Source organism: Aplysia californica, unplaced genomic scaffold, assembly GCF_000002075.1.
Source record: "Aplysia californica isolate F4 #8 unplaced genomic scaffold, AplCal3.0 scaffold00675, whole genome shotgun sequence".
Classification (NCBI taxonomy): Eukaryota; Metazoa; Mollusca; class Gastropoda; order Aplysiida; family Aplysiidae; genus Aplysia; species Aplysia californica.
The window spans coordinates 282,252-304,829 of record NW_004797945.1 but is presented as its reverse complement, the minus strand read 5'-3'; the positions used below and the strand labels follow the sequence as shown (position 1 = coordinate 304,829).

The following is a 22,578-nucleotide window of genomic DNA, read 5'->3' as shown; positions in this document are numbered from 1 at the left end:
TGTTTGCGCCATATTTTGATACACTTGTACTTTTATTTTATAGTTATATCAATTACCAGTATCTGTGGTGTAGCGGTTGGCCGCTTAGCTGTTGCATGCAGGGGGACTGAGCTTGATTCCCGAGTGAGGAGAAATTTTATGGAGTATCTCATGTGCTGGGATGTTGTATTAACTTGTATCTCTCTCAGCCTGGATTGGCCCTGGCAGGCAATATCAAAGCCCGCCTCTTAAGTGATCAAAATTGCTTCAATGGGGGCATAAAAAACTCCTCCTATGCGGCTGTGGCTAGGATGGATAAGAGCAAGTTTACCAATCTTGTTTAAAGGTTGAGATTTTAATCCTACATTACTTTGGCATTTTGCCATGTTCTCTTGCGGATTGCCTCTTACCTTGGAGGACTAGATGTGAGGCAGCGTGGTGGAATCAGGCTCTAGTCAAAATAATCAAAGTGAAGAAACTGGCATTTTTCTGCAGGTTTGTGAATTTTTATCAATTTTTTTTTTTCCAGCTCAACACCTTTCATGGCCATTAAAGAACACATTTCTGTGTGGATTTTACTGAAAAAAGTTAATTAAAGGCACAAAAATTGTAAATTTTCAGTTACCACAGACTCTTAAGCTGAGGAAATGACAATTCTTCGGCGGCCATTTTCTCACTATTTTTACCTCTGAAATCGGGTGACCCCCACCTCCGTCATTTGCAACTATATCGACTTACATTCAAGATCATTGGATATTTTTTCATCCAAATAAAGACATGTGAAGAAGCTTTACTTTAAGATGATACAGTGGAATCCTGTTATAACGAGGGGGAGGGGATCGGTGCGAAATGTCCTTTATAGCAGGATTTTCGTTGTAAGGGATCCAGTAATAAATTCAAGGGAAATAGTAAAGTAGGCCTGATCTATGAGTTTGGTGTTCTTTTTAATCCTTTTTGTATTTCCCCTGATGATGATTTTGTTCAACATGATCTCCATAGGTCTAACTTGATCAAAAATCGAATCAGGTTTCTTTCTCTAGCACTAGCAATGGCGATCAGAAAGAAGGGGCTCTGGATCTGGGCTAACTCGCCGGCTGTGATGTCCCCCACCCCACCACACCCTATGAAGCGTTGCGTCTGCTTGCGCACGTGACACATTCACTCCATCTATCAAAGCATTGTGACCTCTCCATCCCGCACCAGCGAAGTGAGAGGCACGGTAGGCCTAGGCCTAGATAATCTAGACTGGGCTGGCCTGTCGTCACGCGATGAGTTCTGCTTGTCTGCACATGCCATACCCTTCCCACTCATTCGCTCTAGCCTTCATTGTTGGTTCGCGTGGGCTCTCCCTTTCCTTGTTTCGCTGGATCACCAACAACTTTCTCAACTGGCGAGGTTTCATATGTTTAATTGGTCTGTGCGCTGTACACAGCAGCAGCCATATTCCTTTATAACCGACTCGCGTGACTCTCTGATTGCGCAATAGCAATATTTTATTTACAAAGATAAAGAATGGGAAAAAACAGGGTTTTAGAATAGTGTCTTAATAACAGACTTTTCGTTATTTCAGGACTCGTTATAAGTAGACTCCACTGTACCAATAACTCTACATACCCAGAAATTGACGAGAGCCTGATTCCATCACGTCGCGTCACATATATGTATGGAGGGATCATAATAAGCAAACCAAGCTTAGCTATTGGTTCATTGTATACCATACCAGGTAGGATATTATTTCTAGAGCACAACAAACAAAGTTGAAACGTTTTTCGCACAGTATTTGGCCCTTTTATTCTTGTTTTGAGTTGTTTTGTGGCTATGGATATTTTCATTTTTAATTAGCTCAAGAAATTATGTATATATAATTAATTGTGGAATTGGTCAGTATTGCAAAGTGTTCCTCTGTTGCTTTCAAAGCATTGGTTATAATATGTCTTGAAGTCTTCTGCGTTGACATTTGTTTTGTTTGATCTACACAAGTCTTTTTTTTTTGTTCCTTGTCTAGGTGTGTTCAGTCTTCCATACTTTTACTCTAGACAGAACTGGGCTACAGTTAGTAAGATACATATACTTCACACATTCTGCACTGTCACCTTTTATTGCTTGTTGATAAACGCAAAATCAGCAACAATTTTATTCTGTAGGTTCATCATTGCATTTGAACCACGCATGCATGTTTCACCTTATACTTATAGATCATGCACAAGTTGATACTGCGGCAAGTTTTCACTGTTCCTGTCCGAACAAGTCGGGTAGTAAAATATTGGATCCGTTAGCTGTTCAGATGTACTACGCCCAAAAGAAAAAAAAAACGACTGTTTATTGCAAATTTCTTAACCTGTGGTATCCATTGCATGTGCTGAAAAAATAATTTGTCAAGTTTCAAATTCTGAATGCTAAAGAAAGGAAGGAAAAAATAATGCATAATGCAGGTACAATTGTTAAAAGAATGTAAAAAGTTTGTTTTTTTCTCTCTCTTTCCTGAACAATTTGCTCTCTGGGCTTAATACAATTGAATAGCATGCTGGAGACTTGCTCTCCTGACATTTTATAAATTGCCCATGAGACTTCCGTCTTATAAGATCTAGAAGTGATTTTTTTCTCTCAGAATTTGGCAACAGTTCGTTCATTAATTAAAACTTTCAACAAAACAAAAAACCATAAGTCCTGTTTACAGTTACTGTCTGTAACTCCCTCGTTATACTTTGTACCTTATTGATCAATTTCTTTTCCCATTGCAATAACCTGTTTTTTTTACTTTAGACATTTACAAATGAACAAACATCACTCTTAACACAGTCTGTGCATAGTATTATTATCGTGAATGTAACCAAGATTATCAATAGATTATTGTAATGTATATAATGTGTAGCAACCTACTCCGCAAGCAATAGTTTTTTTGTTTGTAATTATTGTCCTTTTGTCTGTCCATCCTGTAACAAGATTAAATACTCACCCAAGTGCAGAAGATATACAATGTATATGTATTTTTTTCCCTTTGACTTTGAATTTATAAATACTTGTAAAATAATATCCCCCGCCCACCCCTTTTCCCCATATTTGTTTGATCAAATGTCTTCCACAGCCTCACTTCTGTTAAAAGAAGTTCTTTGCTTGGAACACTTGATTTATAGGTATGTTTTCCCTTTGGAACTTCCCTTCACTATTACCCTACAAGAAGCTAATTTACCTTTACCCCTCTCAGCAAGGCGATAAGTACCCAATTTCCCTACTTCCTCTTCCAGAGGAAGTAAACCACTTGCCCAAATACCCAAATAAAATGAACAGAAACTTTGGCGAGAATCATTCCGACTTACTCAACTTACTATTACTAGTCTGTGAACACAATAAATTATGTATTATAACATAACACTGTTTTAGTCATGGTCGTTTATTACTTTGTTGGTTTTAGTTTGTGGACGATATGAATTTATAACACAGCCTGTGAGAAGAAAGCAGGAGATGGTGGTGCATTGATTGAGCTCTCCAAGTCCTAGCACAGGATGAGTGAAGGGTGTGTCTGTTTTATTGTAGTGTGGTTGTTTTCGCCCTCGGCCTTTGATGGACTTTCATTATGTACCATTCTGCCTGCCAGTAATCTCGGGAAAGGGTCTTGGTTTTCATTCCAATTTCACAAGTCCTCTGAGTTGATAATCGGTGATCGGTTTTTCTATTTTGCACAAGGCTCGACGCTTCTCTTTGAGAGAACCATTTTGTTTATACTATACTTTGCTAATTCAATTCAGCATAGTCTCTGAAATGTATCTTCTTGGAGCTCTTCAGCAACTTATGTCTTGCTTGGACTACTTGCAGTAGTTAGACAAATTATGTACTCTCCCACTGCTTTGAAAATAATGCACAAAGCTCACTACCATTATCATTATATTTATAAATAGGTATTCAAAACAGGTGCTAAAGAATGTAGATCCTTGGGAATATTGGAATGCTAAAATTTACATATATTTGTTTTGGAACTTTGAAGAAGAGACCTATGTTGATAATGTTTGTTTGGTTGATTCACTCTTTATCGGAAAAAAAAAGATGTGTGTGAAATTGATTTCCTCTTGTTTCCTCTTGTTCATGTGATTTGCTATATTTTAATCATCTGTGATTTATCGCATATTTACCTTCTTATTTATACAAGGATATGGTGTTGTCAACAATAATTATGAAAAGAAGCAGATATGATATTTGATAACAAAGTTTAGAGGAGAGATGGAATGCTGTCTAACAGCACTACATCAAGAGCCATTTACATTTTTGAATGTATCCCATTAATTATTTTTTCACCCCATGAAATGACTGCTTTAGTCAATGCTAATAAATCTCTTCAATTGAATGGGACTTGGGCTTACATTTTCAGAAAGTAGTACGAGTAACTACTGACTTGATAGTAAGCATGTTTTACAACAGATGACTTTTCATGAATATGATGAGGTGGCTGGTTGGCAAGTGCTCTCTGGTGTGGTTAGCTCCTTTCTTTCCTACTGTCAAACATGTCTGTCATCCTTATATCTCTCCTCCTTTTTTGTGTTTGTTACTCTCTAGTAACACCTTTAATCTTATGACCTAAATAAATATATGTTGCAAGTGCTATAAAACTGATGCCAAATCAAAAGAATATATGGAAAAATGGGATCCCACAAGCTTGTTGTTCTATTACACATGTACTGGAAAAGTGGTGTAGAAAGGCTCTTTCTTTTCACTACTTTCCTCCACCTTTCAGAATAAAATGACAAACGACCCAAGACGTGTAGAAAAAGTTGTAAGTGCTGTGTATATTTGCCAAAAAGATCATCAGTTACAATCGGTTACAGCTGAGAAAGAGCAAGAATGACGGAGATAGTCCAACAAAAATGGCTCATTCTAGCCACCTAGTTCCTTTTGAATTCGGTCAAGTGAAGAATCAAAATGCCTTCAAGAAACAAAAATGTAGTTGTGGATCATTAAAAAAATTTTGAAAGCTGAGCGCTTGGCTTAATGAATGAGAGGAAAGAGATGAAAAAAATTAATAAAGATACATTGAAGGAAGTTTCACATCTACACATCTGTAATAATTGAAATTATATTGTATAGTTGTTCTACACCTCCGTAGACATTATTCATTATGTAGACCATTTTGGACCTGCCTGTTAGGGCCAACCCGAGCTGAGAAAGAAATAACATCCCACCCAACAGATGTCAGGGCCAGCCTGAGCGGAGAGGGAAACAACATCCCAGCTGGTGGACTTAATATTTAATTTTTTTTATATTTTCCACACGCAAATCGAACTCACATTTATATCCTCTTTTTTATGTAAGAGTTTTTATGCCTCAATTGACTCAATTTAGTTTATTAAGATCATTTAGGAGTCGGGTCTCCAAACCTGCTTGTCGGCGCCGACCCAGGCTGATAGGGACACAGCATCCCAACAGAAAGATTGAGCTACTTGATAAGTATTTTCTCCCCACTTAGGAATTGAACTCGCATCCTCTGTGGGTGACAGCAAAGCATCTAAATGCTACTGCACCACAGACACCACTTCAGATTCTGTAAGTCTGAGCATCCTTCTCAAGTGTGACGTTCCACTATTGGACAATTAGTATTGTGGACATTGTATATATATTTATGGCTGTGTTTTGGTCTATTCATTTACACATACCACTCCCACCCTCCTCCTCAACTCGTGGATGGTGGGTGGTTGGCGGGTGCTCTGGTGTGGTTGGCTTCTTCTTTCCTATCAAACATCTATCCTCCTTATCCCCCCTTCTTATTTTTTTTATGTTTGTTACTCTCTTGTAACACCTCTAATCTTCTGGCGCTCATATGACCTTGTGCAGTTGCGAGGGCCGTAAAACCTCGACTAAAACCAAAAACAACTAATGGATGGTTGGTAGGTGCTTTAGTGTCCTTTGCTCCTTCTTACTAATCTTACCCATCAAACATTGACTCTCCTTATCTCACTCTCACCTCCTCCTTTTCTTTGTAAGTTACTGTCTGGCAACATTCAGCACTTCTGCGACCTATTTGTGTGGTTAGAGCCTTAAAACTCTTACAAATACTAAACCCCAGGTTCCCCATATGAATTTTATTACTTTTTATTTATGAAAGCTCACATTCATTAAATTAGTGTGGGGTCCAACTGTACCATCTCTCTCTTTCTGTAACATCCATGGAACAATGGGATAACAGGACAAAGATGAAATAAAATGGAAAAAACACAAAAGCAGTGACTGGCTTCTCATGACATCTTTTATTTTATATTAAGTCCACACCCAAGATGTAGATTGAGTAAAGGGTAGTTCTAACAGAAGATTAAAATTAATTTTTTAAATTTTTTAATATTTTTTTTTTGGGGGGGGGGGGGGGGGGGGGGGGTTCAGAAGGCAAAAAAAAAAACGAACCAAAAACTTAGGACAGTGGGTCAGAAGAGAAGTATGGTGTACCACAACCCCCCTTAAATACTCCAATCACCTGTGCTAAGCTGTCTGTAAACATACATGTAGTAGAATATTACACAAAGCTCTAATACTCAGAATAAAACAATGTTATCACAGTCAGGGGCCGACTTTCATAATTGGCATTCGCTTTAGTTTTAGCCTTAAAAAGCATTGTCCACATTAATAAAACTTCTTCATGCATAAAGCGTGCACTGGGACACTTGCATTGATTTACAAAACTTGACACAGATGATAATCAGTACAGAAAAGAACGGTCTTGTTGAAAATGAAACTACCAAAATCACAGCACACTTGAAAGCAAGGTTGGGTTCTGAAAGGCAAGGCATGGAATTTTTTCATAACTAGTTGGCGACTGTCATACAATTACATATATATAACTTGTGCCTTATCCTTGGCTCAACCTAGCGTTTGCCAGGACTGTCAGCAGCAGAATATCAATAGCAGTAACAGATGAAAGAGAAACAAAAATTTACAAAAATGATAAAGCCAAACAAAATATTGACTAGCCACATGAACTTCAACTGACAATAAAAAATTCATTAACATTTGAAACTGGAAGACATGTCCAGCATCCGGGATTTAAAGATGTACCAGAAAAATGAGCAGCAAATTGGGGATAAGAAAATGACACATGCAGTATGTACCAGAATGTATATCATATTATGCCAATGATGAATGCTGCCTTTTTGAACGAAGCACAGTGCAAAAACGCTTCACACTTACAGTATGCTCGTATTATAATATATATTGACTGGCATTTTGAGAAAATAACATTTCAAACATTTTGATTCAAAATTTGTGAGCTGCACAGGAACAAAATACATTATTGTACCAGCATCTATGGTGTAGTGGTTAGGCACTTCCCTATTACATGAGGAAGACCCCAGTTTGATTCCTGTGAGGGGAGGATTATCCTATGATCTAAATTGTGTCAACAGAGGTGAATTTTTAAAAAACCCAACAATTCAGCAGATAGCCAGTTTTGTTAACTCATTAAATTAACCCCAAAGGATAAAGCAGACATGGGCCCATATGTCCGATCAGTAGCAGGCTAGAGGCAATGTTACAGCACATGTCAAACCATCATACACAAATTCCACAAACACAAAATTTCATACTTCATAATGGGCACATTGCTAATGTTTCCTACCTTTTTAAGGTTAAGATGAAAAACAAAATAGAAAAATCCACATGAATATGTTATGCTTCTTTTTTTTTTTTTGTAAGTGCCCCAGGTTGATTTAAAGCGATGTTGATGAAGGACCAGAATCTGCATCCTCCACCAGTTTGAGTTAGTTTATGTAGACTTTCTCGTCCAGAACTCGATCTTCTGGACACATGTTAGATCATTTTTTTTCATGGTTTTTAGTTTTAGTAGAGGTTTTACGGCGCTCGCAACTGCATAAGGTCATATGAGCGCTAAGGGGTGGATGTCAATAGAGATGTCTTTTTAGGGAATCAGACTTACTCTGCTCACCTCTCTAGCTTCAACAGCACTAAGTCTGCTTAGACTATCAAGGCACCCCTGAAATAGTGGGTCACAAATTATTTTCCTTTATCATTCTTTGTTAAAATTAACAGAATCGCATAATTTCATATTTTTGGGCTCAGTTTGCATAATTTTAGAATTAAAAAAAAAAAAAACCCACTGGGACAGGTACGGCCTAAAGAAACTTCAGTCATTAGCATCGCCCGGGGGGGGGGGGGGGGGGGGGGGGTTTGATCAAGTAAAGTGCACCCAGTCCTCTGTAAGGAACACATTAATATGAGTCATGACACAGTAGAATCAGGCACTCGTCAATTTTTGGGCATGTGGAGTTATTAATATTGGTATCATTTTAAAGCTTGTTCATTTGCATTGCTTTAAATTTTTTTAAAATACCCATCTATAGATCATGAACAGAAGTCGAGATATTTGTGATGAAGTGAAGAAGGTATGAGTCGTCTGGATTCAGTGGTAATTTATCCAGAAAATGGCGACTAAAGTTTGGTCTCCTTAGTTTGAAAGTCCTTGGAAACTGAAAATTTACATTTTTTATGCCTTAAATAAGTGTTTTTCTGTAAAATCCACACATGGAAATGTGTTTTCAAATGTACTTAAAAAGCGTTGAGCAAAATTTTAAAATATTTATACAAATTGCCAAACCATCAGAAAAACGCTGGTTTCTTCGATTTCATTATTTTTCTAGGCACCTGATTTCACCACGATACCTCGCATATTATCATACATATCATCTGCACTTATCTGAAATTGTCAGATGACAAACCAAAACCCAAAATGATACTGCTTGCCAGTTTTGGTGAGTAAACAATTAATGCTGCACTGCATTTGAAGAAAAGATCTCAATAATTTACAAACCCTAAACGTTTACAAAAATTATAAATATAAAACACTTAAAATATTTTTCTTATATTATTTATATTTAGATAAATTAAGAGGAGGGTTTTGATCTTACAAGTCCAACTGGGGCTGACAGGGATGAAACGTCTCAGTCAGCAGAAAGACCGTGGTAATCTATAAAAATTCTCCCCAAACTTTTTTTCCCTTTTCTTTTGTTTTAGTACATGTAGAAGTTTTAACGGCGCTCGTGACTGCATAAGGTCAAATGAGCGCCAGAAAATTAGAGGTGTGACAAGAGAGTAACAAATAAAAAAGAAGATGGGGAGATAAGGACGATAGATGTTTTATAGGAAAGAAGAAGCAAACCACACCAGAGCGTCCACCAACCACACACACCCTTTTCTTACAGACTTCCCATCTCATACTTATTATAATTAAATTAACTAAAAACTATAAATATAAAGCATGTTTATGGCTTTCATTTCTCTGGAGACTGTTTTGATTGGATCATATCAAACAAGAAAGCAAAGTAGCAATACATCAAGTATTAAGACAAAGCAAAGTAGCAATACATCAAGTAATAAGACAAAGCAAAGTAGCAATACATCAAGTATTAAGACAAAGCAAAGTAGCAATACATCAAGTATTAAGACAAAGCAAAGTAGCAATACATCAAGTATTAAGACAAAGCAAAGTAGCAATACATCAAGTATTAAGACAAAGCAAAGTAGCAATACATCAAGTATTAAGACAAAGCAAAGTAGCAATACATCAAGTATTAAGACAAAGCAAAGTAGCAATACATCAAGTATTAAGACAAAGCAAAGTAGCAATACATCAAGTATTAAGACAAAGCAAAGTAGCAATACATCAAGTATTAAGACAAAGCAAAGTAGCAATACATCAAGTATTAAGACAAAGCAAAGTAGCAATACATCAAGTATTAAGACAAAGCAAAGTAGCAATACATCAAGTATTAAGACAAAGCAAAGTAGCAATACATCAAGTATTAAGACAAAGCAAAGTAGCAATACATCAAGTATTAAGACAAAGCAAAAGTGAGCAAAGTCGCTCCCTCAGAATTACAAAGTTTTATCTGCTCAGTAGGCCTTCCTAGTTTTGAAATATGCAATTCTTTAAAATGTCTTGATTAGGACTTCAAATTATCTTAACATTTGATAAAGCAGATAGAGCATTTGGTTTCTGACTCATGGTCTTAGTACGTGTAACTCAAAAAAGCCAAAAATGTCAGATAAAACTTAGTATTTCTAAGGTAGAGAAGTGATTATCATCAGTAAAAATTAAAAACACTTTGAAGTTTCGCTACAGAAATTATAAGCGTAGAAAAAAACAACAACAATCATATGAATTTTGTACAAACATATTTGATTAAAAAATAGGTAGTATCAAATTTGACCATGTGCATTTTAAAAGTCTGTTTTCATGTTATTATTACACTAAAAGAACATACTATTGTAGGCCACCAAAAATAAAATAAGTACAATGTATAAAAAAAACCCCAAACTATAACATTAATTTAATAAGGCCATCCTGTGTAGAGCAGATTCACATCATATGTTCCTTAATGTTTTGACAGTGTGCCTTCCATTTTGCAGAGTGACACATGATGTGTTCTTTCTATTTTCACATCTATCATCAAATAAAAGTTAAAATTTGCATCTTTCAAACACAGATTTATCATTGTTTGCAACGTACCATTATCTGACTTACCATCTACACACTAAAACACTTTTAACTCATTTTGATGAGTGCTTTTTTGCCAGCCAGTTCTGCCTCCCTCTTCACACCCAACTCATTCTAAATATATTTTAGACAGGCATACTAATTTCTCAACAAGATAAGAAACATATGGATAAAATAAAAGTTACACGCTCCTGGGGAAAAAAAATTAAATGAGGAAAGAGCAGAGGGACAGAAGAAAAAAATAGGACCCATCAACAGTTCTCCAATCCCCTGGCCTTAAACTGTCTCACCATGAAAACTGTAGTGTGTACAACTTTTGTCAGAGCTTTTTTTTTCAACAGGTCTTTTAAAACAGTATTGGCTTGAAGGGCATAAAGATAAGTTTAGTATGAGGGTTACAGCAGTTGCAACACAGGAAGGTCATATAAGTGCTGAAAACTGGAGTTGTTACAAGAGAGTATCAAACACAAAAAAGACGGAGGAGAGATCAGGACAATAGATGTTTGATAGGACAGAAGGAGCAAACCACACCAGACCACCCTCCAACCACCAGCCATATTAGGATTAATAATAATATCAACTATGAAGCATACTAATATAAGAAGATAATTTACAATTTAATCTTTAAAGTTTCACTCTTCACTCATGTGAAGTCTTATATTCAATACAGAAATTGAACAATTTTTGTCGTAATTAATAATAACCACTGAACAAAGAACCGACTTTCAAAGGCTTGGTGAAATATACACAACAAAATCCATCACCATAGTACTTTGCTTTCCCATGTTTCACATCAATGAAATCTGACAACTGATGGAGCTGTGACCTCTCTATGTCGCACAACTGCAAAATGTCAAAGTTTGTCTCCCTTGACTCGATGCCTCTGGCCGTTTTCACAGTACAGTGGCAACTTCTACCCGTACCAGAGAACTGAGCGTGCGGGAAAATCTCTGCCAGTCCCCCACCCTCGGACAGATCTGACATATCTGCGGAGGTGTCACCCTCAGACGTTGCTTCACTGACAAATGGATCACCACTCTCGAGATTTTCGCCTCGGTTGCTTTCGTCTTGCTCTTCTTTACGTGGAGATTGTTTGGTTTTCCTCTTGGTCTGTTTCGCAAGCCTGCCCTTTTTCTTCCCCCTCCTGACAACGCTAAACCCATCTCCTTCATCTTCCCCTTCATGGCAGTTACTGCTACCAGCAGGCAAGACTGAAGTATTACTGTAAAAACCCCTGGCTCCTTTTGCCCAGTCCCGCTCCTCCGGGCGGTCAAACAAGGGCATCTGGTTCTCTCCCAGTGACACACGAATGCTCAAAGTTCTCCTAGTAATGACCACGGCAGTGATGGTCAAACAGAAAGACTTCCCGCAAGCAGCCTGCACGTCCCTACGGTTGTGGTATGTAGTGGACCCTGGTACTTTTCCCCGGGCACAGAAGCGAGACGTGCAGTGGAGGAGGGGGCTGGACTGTGCAGCATGTGAGAAATACTCTGTCAAAATGCCTTGGGCAGTCTCTGTCACGGAAAAAGAAGAAAAGAAATTCAATGAGATACAGTCAAATGTACATTTTAAAACAGCTAAAACAGAGGTATAAGAATTGATACAATACAGTTTTGTGTTCGTTTCAGTTTTTGTTTAAAAAGGGTAGCATGAACACATTGACTATCTACAGTAGTTTAAAAGAAAGAAAAACTTACTGAAAAACTGAACCTCATTCAGATTTAAACACAGTTTTCATAAATATCAATTACCTAAACAGCTCCCTTATCAAAGATAATTCATCAGCTGTCAGTGAATCCAGTATCAGTTATATAAAATTTGAAAGTATTTAATGACACAAATTAAGAGGCAAAATGTAGTCAGAAATTAGTAAATAAAACAATTCCCCCATCCTACCTAGCCTACCATACAAAACATGTCTCCCCCAACTTGTGAGTCCATAAAAGGAACACATTTTGGTTCGTGCCATAAAAAAAAGATCAGCTAGGTAAGTTTTAATATTTTTTTCTACTTCCCAAAACAGTGTGTAGAGCAATTTTCTTGAATCATACAATGTCAACAAATGTATAAAAGACTTTATTGAACAAGAAGACCTTCCTTCAATACGAAAACAATTCCTATTGCAACGGAGGGATTTCAAATCTCCACGTTTTTCCCCATCTCTATTTTATGCATTGTAACTTCTCTCAACATGATAGAAATTCTCTGGTCCCATGAAGTTTAGTGTTATCAGGGTTTTACTGAATCAGATGCAATGTAAAATATGGTTCCGTTCACTCTGCTATAAGGCTCTCAGTCAGACCCATAGTAAAAAACGTGTGGATTCCATTTATGCCAGCTCCAGTCTGACAGTATCTGTGGGAAAAATCGCTTTTAATTTTTGCTCACCGCATTTTGAGATGCAAATTGAGAATCTGATAATATATCTATGCAATCAGAGTGAAGTTCTTCCTCATTGCATAGAAGACGTGTGGATTTATTTTTTACTTTTAGTATGAGTGTTGCAGCACTTGCAACACAAATCGGTCATATAAGTGCCAAAGAATAGAAGCCTTACTAGAGAGTATCATACATGTAAAGAGATGAAGGAGAAGAGACAAGGATGATAGATGTTCGATGAGAATGAAGGAGCAAACCACACCAGAACATCTGCCAACCACCCAGATATTATTAAGTGAGTTTGATTCTAACATGATATGAGGAAGTATTCTACTGAGTATACATCTGTCTGATGACGATGTTTAGCATGGTCAAAGCAGTACATCTCCTAAAATGATCAAAATTGTGTTGATAGAGGATACAAAAAATGTACTATCATTATCATCATTTTTTAATGCATCTACTTGGGAGTACTTGGACAGGGCTTACTCTATCAAAAACCCAAATAGAATAATTGGACAGGGTTCAAAATGAGGTAATGCGTACTGTCCTTGGTTGCCACAGAGACACTCCAATTGTTTGTCTAAGACATATACTTGGACTCTCCAGTATACGAGTAAGACAGAAATTAGCTCTGGTTAAGATGTACCTGTAAGTTATGGAAATGGAAGGACACCCACTTCACCCAGCGATCAAGCAGGACAGAGGGACTTGAATAAAGAGAAGTCAATCTTGGATGGCACAGGCAGAAAAGTCTCTAAAGAAGGTGTGTGAGTTAGATGATATAAATGATGGCAGTGAGTGGATTCAAGTTGCATAAAAGGCTGCACACAATTTGACACAAGTCATCATTGGTGTAAAGAAGGGAGATGTACTGGAGGTGGCAGGACCAGCAGACCAATAACTCCACATGCCCAAAAATTGACGAGCCCCTGATTCCACCACGTCAATAAACATACTTTTTTTCTCTCTCTTAAAGAGTAATTTTACCGTTTATAGGACTTGCGAATATACTTATTCTCACTGACTCACCTTCATCAATAAGACTGGGCTGCACATGCAATTCTTGAAGCAAGTCCCTCTTCAAAGCTGGAAACTTTTCCTGGCACTCCATGAACAAACTTGAGCAAAATCTCGACAGTTTCTGAGACATCTTGCCATTCAGGAACCAGCCATAGTATGAGGGAATGATATCATCAAAAGAGTTTACTTTTCTCTGCAAGACTTCAAGAGGCACTCCATGCTTGTTCCTTTTATGAAGTTCACGAGCGTTCTTTTTCCATGGAGTCTTTGGCTCTACAAGAATGACCACATAACCGCATCTGTTTGCTAGTGATAAATAAAATTTCATTTCCCACTTTTTCACGTTAGTGTTGTCGACGATCACTACTGGTGTGCCTTTGTGACACGCCTCTTTCACTTTCTGCTGACACGTACTGTGGGCGCTGCTGAGCAATTTCTCATCAAATTCATACTCGCCATCCTCTGTAAGGAAAAAGTTATCAGCCGAACACACAACTGCACGAGTGGCGTATAAATTTTTGATTGTGCAAACAACTGTAGATTTTCCCGACCCAGAAACGCCCCTCAAGACAAACATCACCCTTGAGTCTGAATTATTTACGTATCTCACTGTCTCTCTGTTTGTAATGAAGGGAAAGTTGAGAAAGTTGATATTGGCACCAGGGGGTATAGCTGTGGAGGTGTCTATAGGTTCTGGTTCTACTGGCAGTCTCTGACTCTGAGCCACACGAGTCTGTGAGAAATGTTCTCGCACTTCGTCTGTGGCAGCAGAAGCAGGAATGTTGAGCTCAAGGCCCAGTTCTGTCAGGCCAAGCACTAGCTCCTGTGAAGAGAGAGAAGAAAAGCCCTTTTCCTTTATATTTACGTTTGTAATCTTTCATTGCAATTACAGTACAGTTACAAAAATTTAAACTGTGCTGCCATTTAAATTATTATTACACACACACACATATAATTAGCGAAATGATAAAACACTAAAATTATTGGTTGTGACGAGAGATGAAGAATAAATGGCATTCTGTTTGAGGGTTACTGTTAAAGTATTGATCTTTAGGTGTTTGTTTTTTTCATGTGCACAGAGAATTAATTATAATAAAGCTTCAATACTCTCGTACTATGGAGCTGTCACACTTGATCCTTTCAGTCTCCTTTTTTTAAACTTAAGGGGAGACGTACATTCCCGGAAAAATTTTCTAAACGAATGACTTTTATTCAATTTCATGTAATTGTGCAAGAAGTTCATAGGTAAATAGGATGTACTAGGGGTGAATTTGTTCAATTTTTCTTCTGTGACGGCCATCTTGGATTTTCAAACCAGTTTCTTAGTGCAGACGAATTTCATTGTAAATATTGAATTATCAGCCTGAGTACAAACCTATATGAAGTGGGGATCTATGAAAGGATTTTGACCTATCTTTAAAACTAAAAAAGTGAGCCCAAAGTCTTTGGACCCCCTAGAGTCAGTGGACGAAATTTTGGGGTACATATTACAAAAAAATTGAATATTTCCTCAAGTTACCAATATTTCCCAATTCCCTTTCATAGATCCCCAGAATTGATCTTAAAGCACATGTACATCAAATTTGAAGTTTCTAGCTTCTATAGTTTTTGAAAACTCTTTGCACCCTCGAGGTCACATATGTCAAAAAGTAGATTTTGAGAAAAACAGAAAAAACAGGGATTTTTTAAAGGATTTTTAGAGCAATTTGCACTTTTCAAACGCCCTTTTAGGTCATTTAGGGTGTTTTTTCAACAGTTTCTTCATTTTGATTCGATAGAACAGATGTCAAAGGATGTTTTTCCGCCAAAAACAAAAGTTGGATAGTTTGAAAAATTGTATCGATATTGCCTTGGATCGCCGACCCGGGTCTTCCCTTAAAAGTAAAGTCACTTCCAAACGTATTTATATTGTCTTGATGTAATAGAATCAGGCGCTCATCAATTTTTGGGCATGTGGAGCTATTGGTATCATCTTAAAGCTATTTCAGTTGTCTTGCTATCAGAGGAAAAAATGCCCATCTTGAATAGAAGTCAAGATATTTGAAATTGAAGAAGGTGGGTTCGCCTTGTTTCAAAAGTAGAATTAGCGAGAAAATGGCCGCCAAAGTTTAGTTATTTCCATAGTCTGATAGTCTGTGGAAAATGAAAACTTACTTTTTTGTGCCTTTAATCAACGTTTTTCAGTAAAATCCACCCAGAAATGTGTTGTTAATTGAACAAAAAAGGTGTTAAGCCAAAAAGCAAAATTTATATTTATAAGAATTGCCAAACTGGCAGAAAAATGCCAGTTTCTTCTATGTCATTATTTTGACGAAATCAGGCGCTCGTCAAAATTATGAAATTGAAGATATCAGCATTTTTACGCTGTTTTGGCAATTTTTATCGATTTTTGGGGGGCTCAACACCATGTGCATGTATGACCATTTGAAGACACATTGTTATCATGTGTGTATTTTTCTGAAAAAAAAGCTGATTTAAGGCACACAAATTATGTCACTTTTCAGTTTCCAAGGACTCTCAAGCTATGGAAATCACCAAATTTTATCGGCCACTTTCTTGATAACTTTATTTTGAAACCAGGTGCCCCCACCTCGTCCAATCTCAAATATCTCAACTTCTATTAGAGATAGATGGGTATTTTTTCTCTTCGTAAATATAGACAAATGAACAGGCTTTTAAAGGATAATACGAATAACTCCACATGCCCAAAAATTGCCGAGCCCCTGATTCTACCGCGTCGAGACACATTATAGGCCTCTATGCATTTCGCTACCCCAGAATTATAAAGTTCTATCTGCTCAGTACCTAATTTTGAGAAATTTGACGTAAAAGTAAAAGATTTTGAGTTTCACAACATGTTAAAAAGCTTTTTCAAGCAATATTTTCATACCTTGATTCATCATCATTGCCTTTCTCACCCTGGGTCAGGATATAGGCCACGAACAAACACTCTCCACCTTTCCCTATCCTGGGCTAGTCGCTTGATGTCACTCCACGTCTTCCCACTTTTCTGTACATCCATTTCTGTGACTTTTCTCCAGGTTCCCCTTGATCTTTTACCCTGTGGGTTCCAATCTAACACTTTTCTTGTTATGCAGCTGCCTGACTTCCTGAGAGTGTGTCCAATTTATCGCTAACGTCTTCTTCACACCTCATCTCTGACCGGGCTCTGTCTGGTTCTTCTTAATATAATACTTCCTCGTCTGTCCATTTGATCCTCAGCAGCCTCCTATGAACCTGGATCCTCTTTATGCACGTATGGGATGCGTTCCAGGTCTCACATCCATACAACAAGACTGACTTCACATTTGAGTTGAAAATTCTAAGCTTTGTTCGTAATGAGATGTCCCTGGTCCTCCAAATCCTGCTCAAAGAAATAAATGCAGCCTGTGCCTTTCCAATGTGGGACTTTATTTCAGCACCTGTACCTCCCTCTCTGTAAATTATACTCCCAAGATAGAAGGATTCGACCTCTTCTAGTGCGTTTCCTTGTAATGTGACCTGCTCCTTTCGCAGTGCATCTATCCTTAGGACTTTCGACTTTCCGGGGTGGATCCTCAATCCAACAGACTCTGATAGGCTGTTTAAAATTGTTGTCTTTGCTTGCAACTGTTCCTGAGTGTGAGCCAGAAGCGCCGCCAAGTAATCTGCAAAGTCCAGACCGTCCAACTGTGTCCATGGGGTCCACTGTACACCGTTTCTGTGTCCTCTGGTGGTTTCCTTCATCAGCCAGTCGACTGCCAATATGAAGAGGGACGGTGATAATAAACATCCCTGTCTCACACCAGTCTTGATGTCAAAGTTGTCAGTGAGCTGGCCATCATGTACAACCCTGCAACTTGTCTCTTCGTACATGCTCTTGATGAGGTTCACCAATTTCTGTGGGATCCCGTGGTGTCTCAGTATCTTCCATAGTGTTGCTCGGTCTATACTGTCAAGTCTTCTCATAGTCAAGGAAGATGACAATCAGCTGGGAGTTCCACAATAATCCTCAGCGTGGCAATCTGGTCGGTGGTTGAGCGATTTTTCCGGAAACCAACCTGTTCATCCCGTAATCTTGGATCCGTTGCTGTCTTGATTCTCTCCAGAATGATTCTGTTGAAGACCTTACCTGGTATTGAGAGAAGAGTGATCCCTCTGTAGTTGCTGCAGTTGCTGAGATTCCCCCTTTTTTGGAAGCTTCACGAGGTGTTTTTCTTTCCAATCCTTTGGGAACATGCTCTCATTCCAGATCCTGGTAAACAGTGGGAGGAGGATGTCTGCCGTCACATTGGCATCTGCTTTTAGGGCTTCAGGTGGAATCTGGTCAGGACCAGCCGCTTCCCCTTTGTTCAGCTTCTTAATGGCATCCAGAATCTCTTGTTTTGAAGGAGCATCACAGCAGATAGGTAACTCATTTCTTGCTGGCAGGATGTTTGGCGGGTTACTCGGTGGTGGTCTGTTCAGGAGACTGTTGAAATGCTCTACCCATTGTTTGGACAGAGCTTCCTTTCCAAAAATGGTTTTCTCCTCTTGGTCCTTTACTGGTATTTCAAGTTTCCCGTATTTTCCAGAAAGTGTCCTCGTGGTCTGGTAAAGGATTCGCATGTGCCCTCCTACCGCTGCTTCCTCTGCCTTCTCTGCCAGCCTGTTCCTGAATTCCTCCTTGTCTTTTCTTAGTGGTTTCTTGACATCTTTAGCTGTTGTCCAGTACTTCTCCAATGCATCCGCTCTTGATCCTCTTGTCCTACTTGCATTCGCTTCTGCCTTCAGCTGTCTTTTTGTCCTAATTAAATCCAGTGAGTGTTGGCTAATCCATTCCTTGTGCTCTTATTTCTTCACACCGAGTACTTCTTGACAGGCTGATGTAAAGACTTCTTTGACCTTGTTCCAGTGTGTATACACCTCCCTGTCTTCCTCACCAAGATCCGCCAAGGGTTGAAATCTGTTCCTCAACTGCAGTTGAAACTCCTGTTTCTTGTGTCTATCTAAAAGACTTACTTGGAACTTCATTCTTTTTGTTCCTGTTCTGGTTCCATGTTTTTTTAGACGAAGCTTGAGTTTTGCTAACAGCAGAAGATGATCTGATCCAACATCTGCCCCTCTCTGTACTTTGACATCTTCCAGTGAACGCCTGAACCTACGAGAGATACAAAAATGATCGATCTGGTTCTCTGTCACTCCATCTGGTGATACCCAAGTAGCCTTGTGGATCCTCTTATGGGGAAAAACAGAGCCTCCTATGACAAGACTGTTGAAAGCACAGAGATTTGCAAATCGCTCACAGTTCTCATTCATTTGTCCCAGGCCATGTTGTCCCATGATTCCCTCGTAACCTACGTTGTCCTGACCTATCTTGGCATTAGCATCTCCCATTATGATGTTGACATCTTTCCTTGGCAGTTTGTCGGTGACCCCCTGGAGCCGGCAGTAAAAAGCATCCTTGTCATCATCCGAAGCATTGTTTGTCGGGGCGTAGATCTGTACTATGTTCATGTTGATGTTCTTACTTCTGGTAGTGAAAGAAGCCATGATGATCCTTTCCCCCTGTGGTTTCCATCCTCTAAGTGACTTCTGCGCATACTTCCCTCCCAGAATATAATATTTGTTCCCCCGAGCTGAGCTGCTTCTGTCCAGACTGTATCCAGTGGGTTTCACTGACTCCTAGTATGTGCAGCCTGTATCTTTTCATCTCTTGTGTCACTTGAGAACTCTGTCCTGCTTCATACATGGTGCGAACATTCCACGACGCAATCCGGAGAGACTTGTTTGACAGAGATGGTTTCGGGTCAGAAGAGTCCTTTCGGCTTTGTCCGCTGTCCTTCATTGTTCCTGCTGATGCAGAAGCTCCTCCCCGTCTCCCAAGATGGAAAAATTGTAAGGCATGTTTGTTCGTGTTTCTATAACTTTCCTTTTTTACTGGGTCGGGTAGTTGGCCTCCGCAAACTGTTACTTTTCAGGTGGCCAGACCTATGCACCTTTAGTCACCTCTTATGACACGCAGTATCACGGCAGGTGCATTCTTTACTCCCCCATAGTAAAATTATGGGGCCACCCACCTGCAGGGGCGATATCTTGATTAACGACTGCAAATAATCGTACAACTTTAAATTATTGATATCAATAGAGCAGAAGAGCATTTGGAGTCTGACCTCAAGGTCTTATTATAGTAAATTATAGTAATTTAAAACAGCCAAAAATGCGCGATATAATTTATAACTGAATAATTTTCTGAGGTAGTGAATTTGACAAGAATGCAGGCAGAGGCCTTATTAATGTTCCCTGTCAAAACTTTTACACAAGTGGCTATTCTCACTCCTGGTGAGAATAAAAATACGATCGACCTCTCACCTCCGGTAAGACTTGCCAGCGTCGGCTATTCTCACCTGGTGTGAAACAAGACCTGTTTTTCCGAATTTCTGAAAACTGTCTACGGTGTGGATGATTAAACTGACAAAAACAAAGGACAAAAATAAGGTTATTGCACAAAAGTAAACTACTAATTTGGTCATCTACAAAGATGTTACGTTTATTATTTCACTTATTAAATCGAATTGAGCCGAAATACTCCGGTTGCCATTTTGTTTTGCCTGGAAGTTCTCGCTACTCCTTCTCTCTCCCAATCTGTTTCTCCCCCTCCCCCTCCCTCTCTATCACTGCCTGCAGACAAAATTTTTCACGCTTTCAACACACAAGAGCGCTGGAACGTATATTTACACTGGTATATATATCACACTAAACGCACACCGGGTGAGAATAGAGGTGGCCAAAACTTACCGTACACTGTGTCACCAATGCTATATATATATATTATATTTAGACTCGAGACTGACTGATATGCTAACAGTAATTTTAATAGAAAAGCGAAGCCATTTCATTGAGCTTATTATGTAGATCAAGGCCTGTGTGTACAATAATATATTCTTCACATTTCATTCCTGGCTGGAAGGCTACTTTAAAATTTTATACCATACTACCATACGTTGTAGTTGGCCTACCTGCAAACATTTTCCATCCTGTGTCTTCGACTCTGCACACTTCAGATCCAACGATGAACTTGTCAAGACTGGGACAGTAGACACAGTAAATGCTGCATCCATTGTGACTTAACTTTTACTTGTTGCCTGTACAGGAAAAAATTATCGAAGTGACTATATTTCTCCAAACGTTCGGGAAAATAAACTTGAACTCTATTTCTCCGAACGGTTTCCGATCTCAAGATTTTTCGGTTATTTGCGAGATTTACGCGTCATCTTTCATTCTGCCATTTTGCGAAGAAGCATTTTTAGCATCATATTCAATTTCTAGAGCAAGAGATTTTTAAATGTCTGAATATTCAGAAATTTCAGTTGCGCATGTTCCCGACTAAATTTTATACTTCATTTTCAAAATACCTTCAAAAGGTACAGCGTAAGACTAATCGACCTTGGCAGTAACCTATTTTGTGTAAATTTATTAGTCATCCAGCAAAAAAATAAAGTCCTTCAAGATGAAAAAAAAATAAAAATCCTCCACCCCCCATCCCCAGGCCCCATTCACACCTTAGCCTTAGACCTACACAGACACACACACACACACACACACAGGCCACTCCATTCGCAAAATAATTAATATCAACAAATCTTGAGAACTGAAACCGAAAATAGAGTTCGAAAGTTTATTTTCCCGAATGACGAATGTTCAGTCCAGAGCCGGCCAAAAATTATAACTTTGTAACTGAGCAAAAACAACAAAGCTATAGACAGATCTATACCTTAATCTAGATTCTAGAATAAGAAGTAGAATCTAGATCGAGTTAGTCTATTACTAAACTAAACCTGCCCAAGCGATGGGGGAAAATCATAACAAAATGTCACATGATGATGTGTGACAATTTTTACAAACCTTTTTACAATTAGAAATATTTAATCAACATCAAATGACAGATCTTGAGTCTCAAACCAGATTTTCAAGATTCCAGACCTCCTTCTCATGATTCTAGAGGTCTAAAATCCACGTAAAACTTTACTCATTTCAACAGGTTGACGCAACACAGCTGATTCATTTTCGGTGTAGAACTGAAGAGCTAAAGTGTTGGGAATCGCTCGCTGTGTCTCCTGACAACACAATAGAGAGAAGAGTGAGAATATCGATTTGACTGCCAAAACTATTCGAACATGATACAAGCGAGCTATTCGAAAAGGTCGACTCTTCTCTAGATTAATGCTCGATTCTGTATCACAGGCTCGTTCTTGGAATAATTCGACTTTTATTATTTATAATAATATAATAGATCTAGCTTGGCTGTACACAAACAACGGTTCTATCTGTAATAGAAGTAGAAGTGTAGTCGATTAATTAGGAATGATTATTATTTTACACCACCATTGACACATTAATTTAGATAATTTAGGAAGAAGACTGCTTTTATAACCCTTATCTAGGCTGGATACGATGCAACCAAGGAGTTTAGAACTCCTTGGATATAACACAACGTAGGGGAAAAATCAGACATAAACACAGACATCCCAAGCAGGAATTCTACAGGACTAAAAATGTCTTTCGTGTAGGGTAGCGAGTATCCGAACCATCAATCAAGATATAGAATAGGCTCCAAAACTGGGTAATCCAAACACACTAAACAGTCTGGAACTCTGTTTCAGAGGAAGAGATTCATGTAGATAAAAGGGGGAGGGGGAAGACAGACAGAGAGAGTGAAGGAGAGAGAGAGAGAGAGAGAGAGAGAGAGAGAG

At 38.5% G+C, this 22,578-nt stretch overlaps 1 protein-coding gene across 4 annotated transcripts; it reads right to left on the bottom strand.

The window, feature by feature from the left end:
* Positions 1–9,229: 9,229 nt before the first annotated feature.
* Positions 9,230–21,965, bottom strand: LOC101860845 (2',3'-cyclic-nucleotide 3'-phosphodiesterase). 4 transcript variants are annotated; one of them, XM_005108283.3, is made up of 4 exons: positions 21,731–21,965; positions 20,845–20,970; positions 13,877–14,690; positions 9,230–11,979 (listed from the first exon to the last, which is right to left on the bottom strand). In XM_005108283.3, exons 2-4 carry the CDS (start codon positions 20,944–20,946, stop codon positions 11,159–11,161), a joined length of 1,737 nt encoding a protein of 578 aa, XP_005108340.1. In that variant the 5' UTR covers positions 20,947–20,970; positions 21,731–21,965; the 3' UTR covers positions 9,230–11,158. The 4 variants fall into 4 exon arrangements, with proteins under 4 accessions (XP_005108340.1, XP_005108341.1, XP_005108342.1 ...); XM_005108284.3 differs by having other exon boundaries at positions 21,788–21,965; XM_005108285.3 differs by having other exon boundaries at positions 21,809–21,965.
* Between the last annotated feature and the right edge of the window lie 613 nt (positions 21,966–22,578).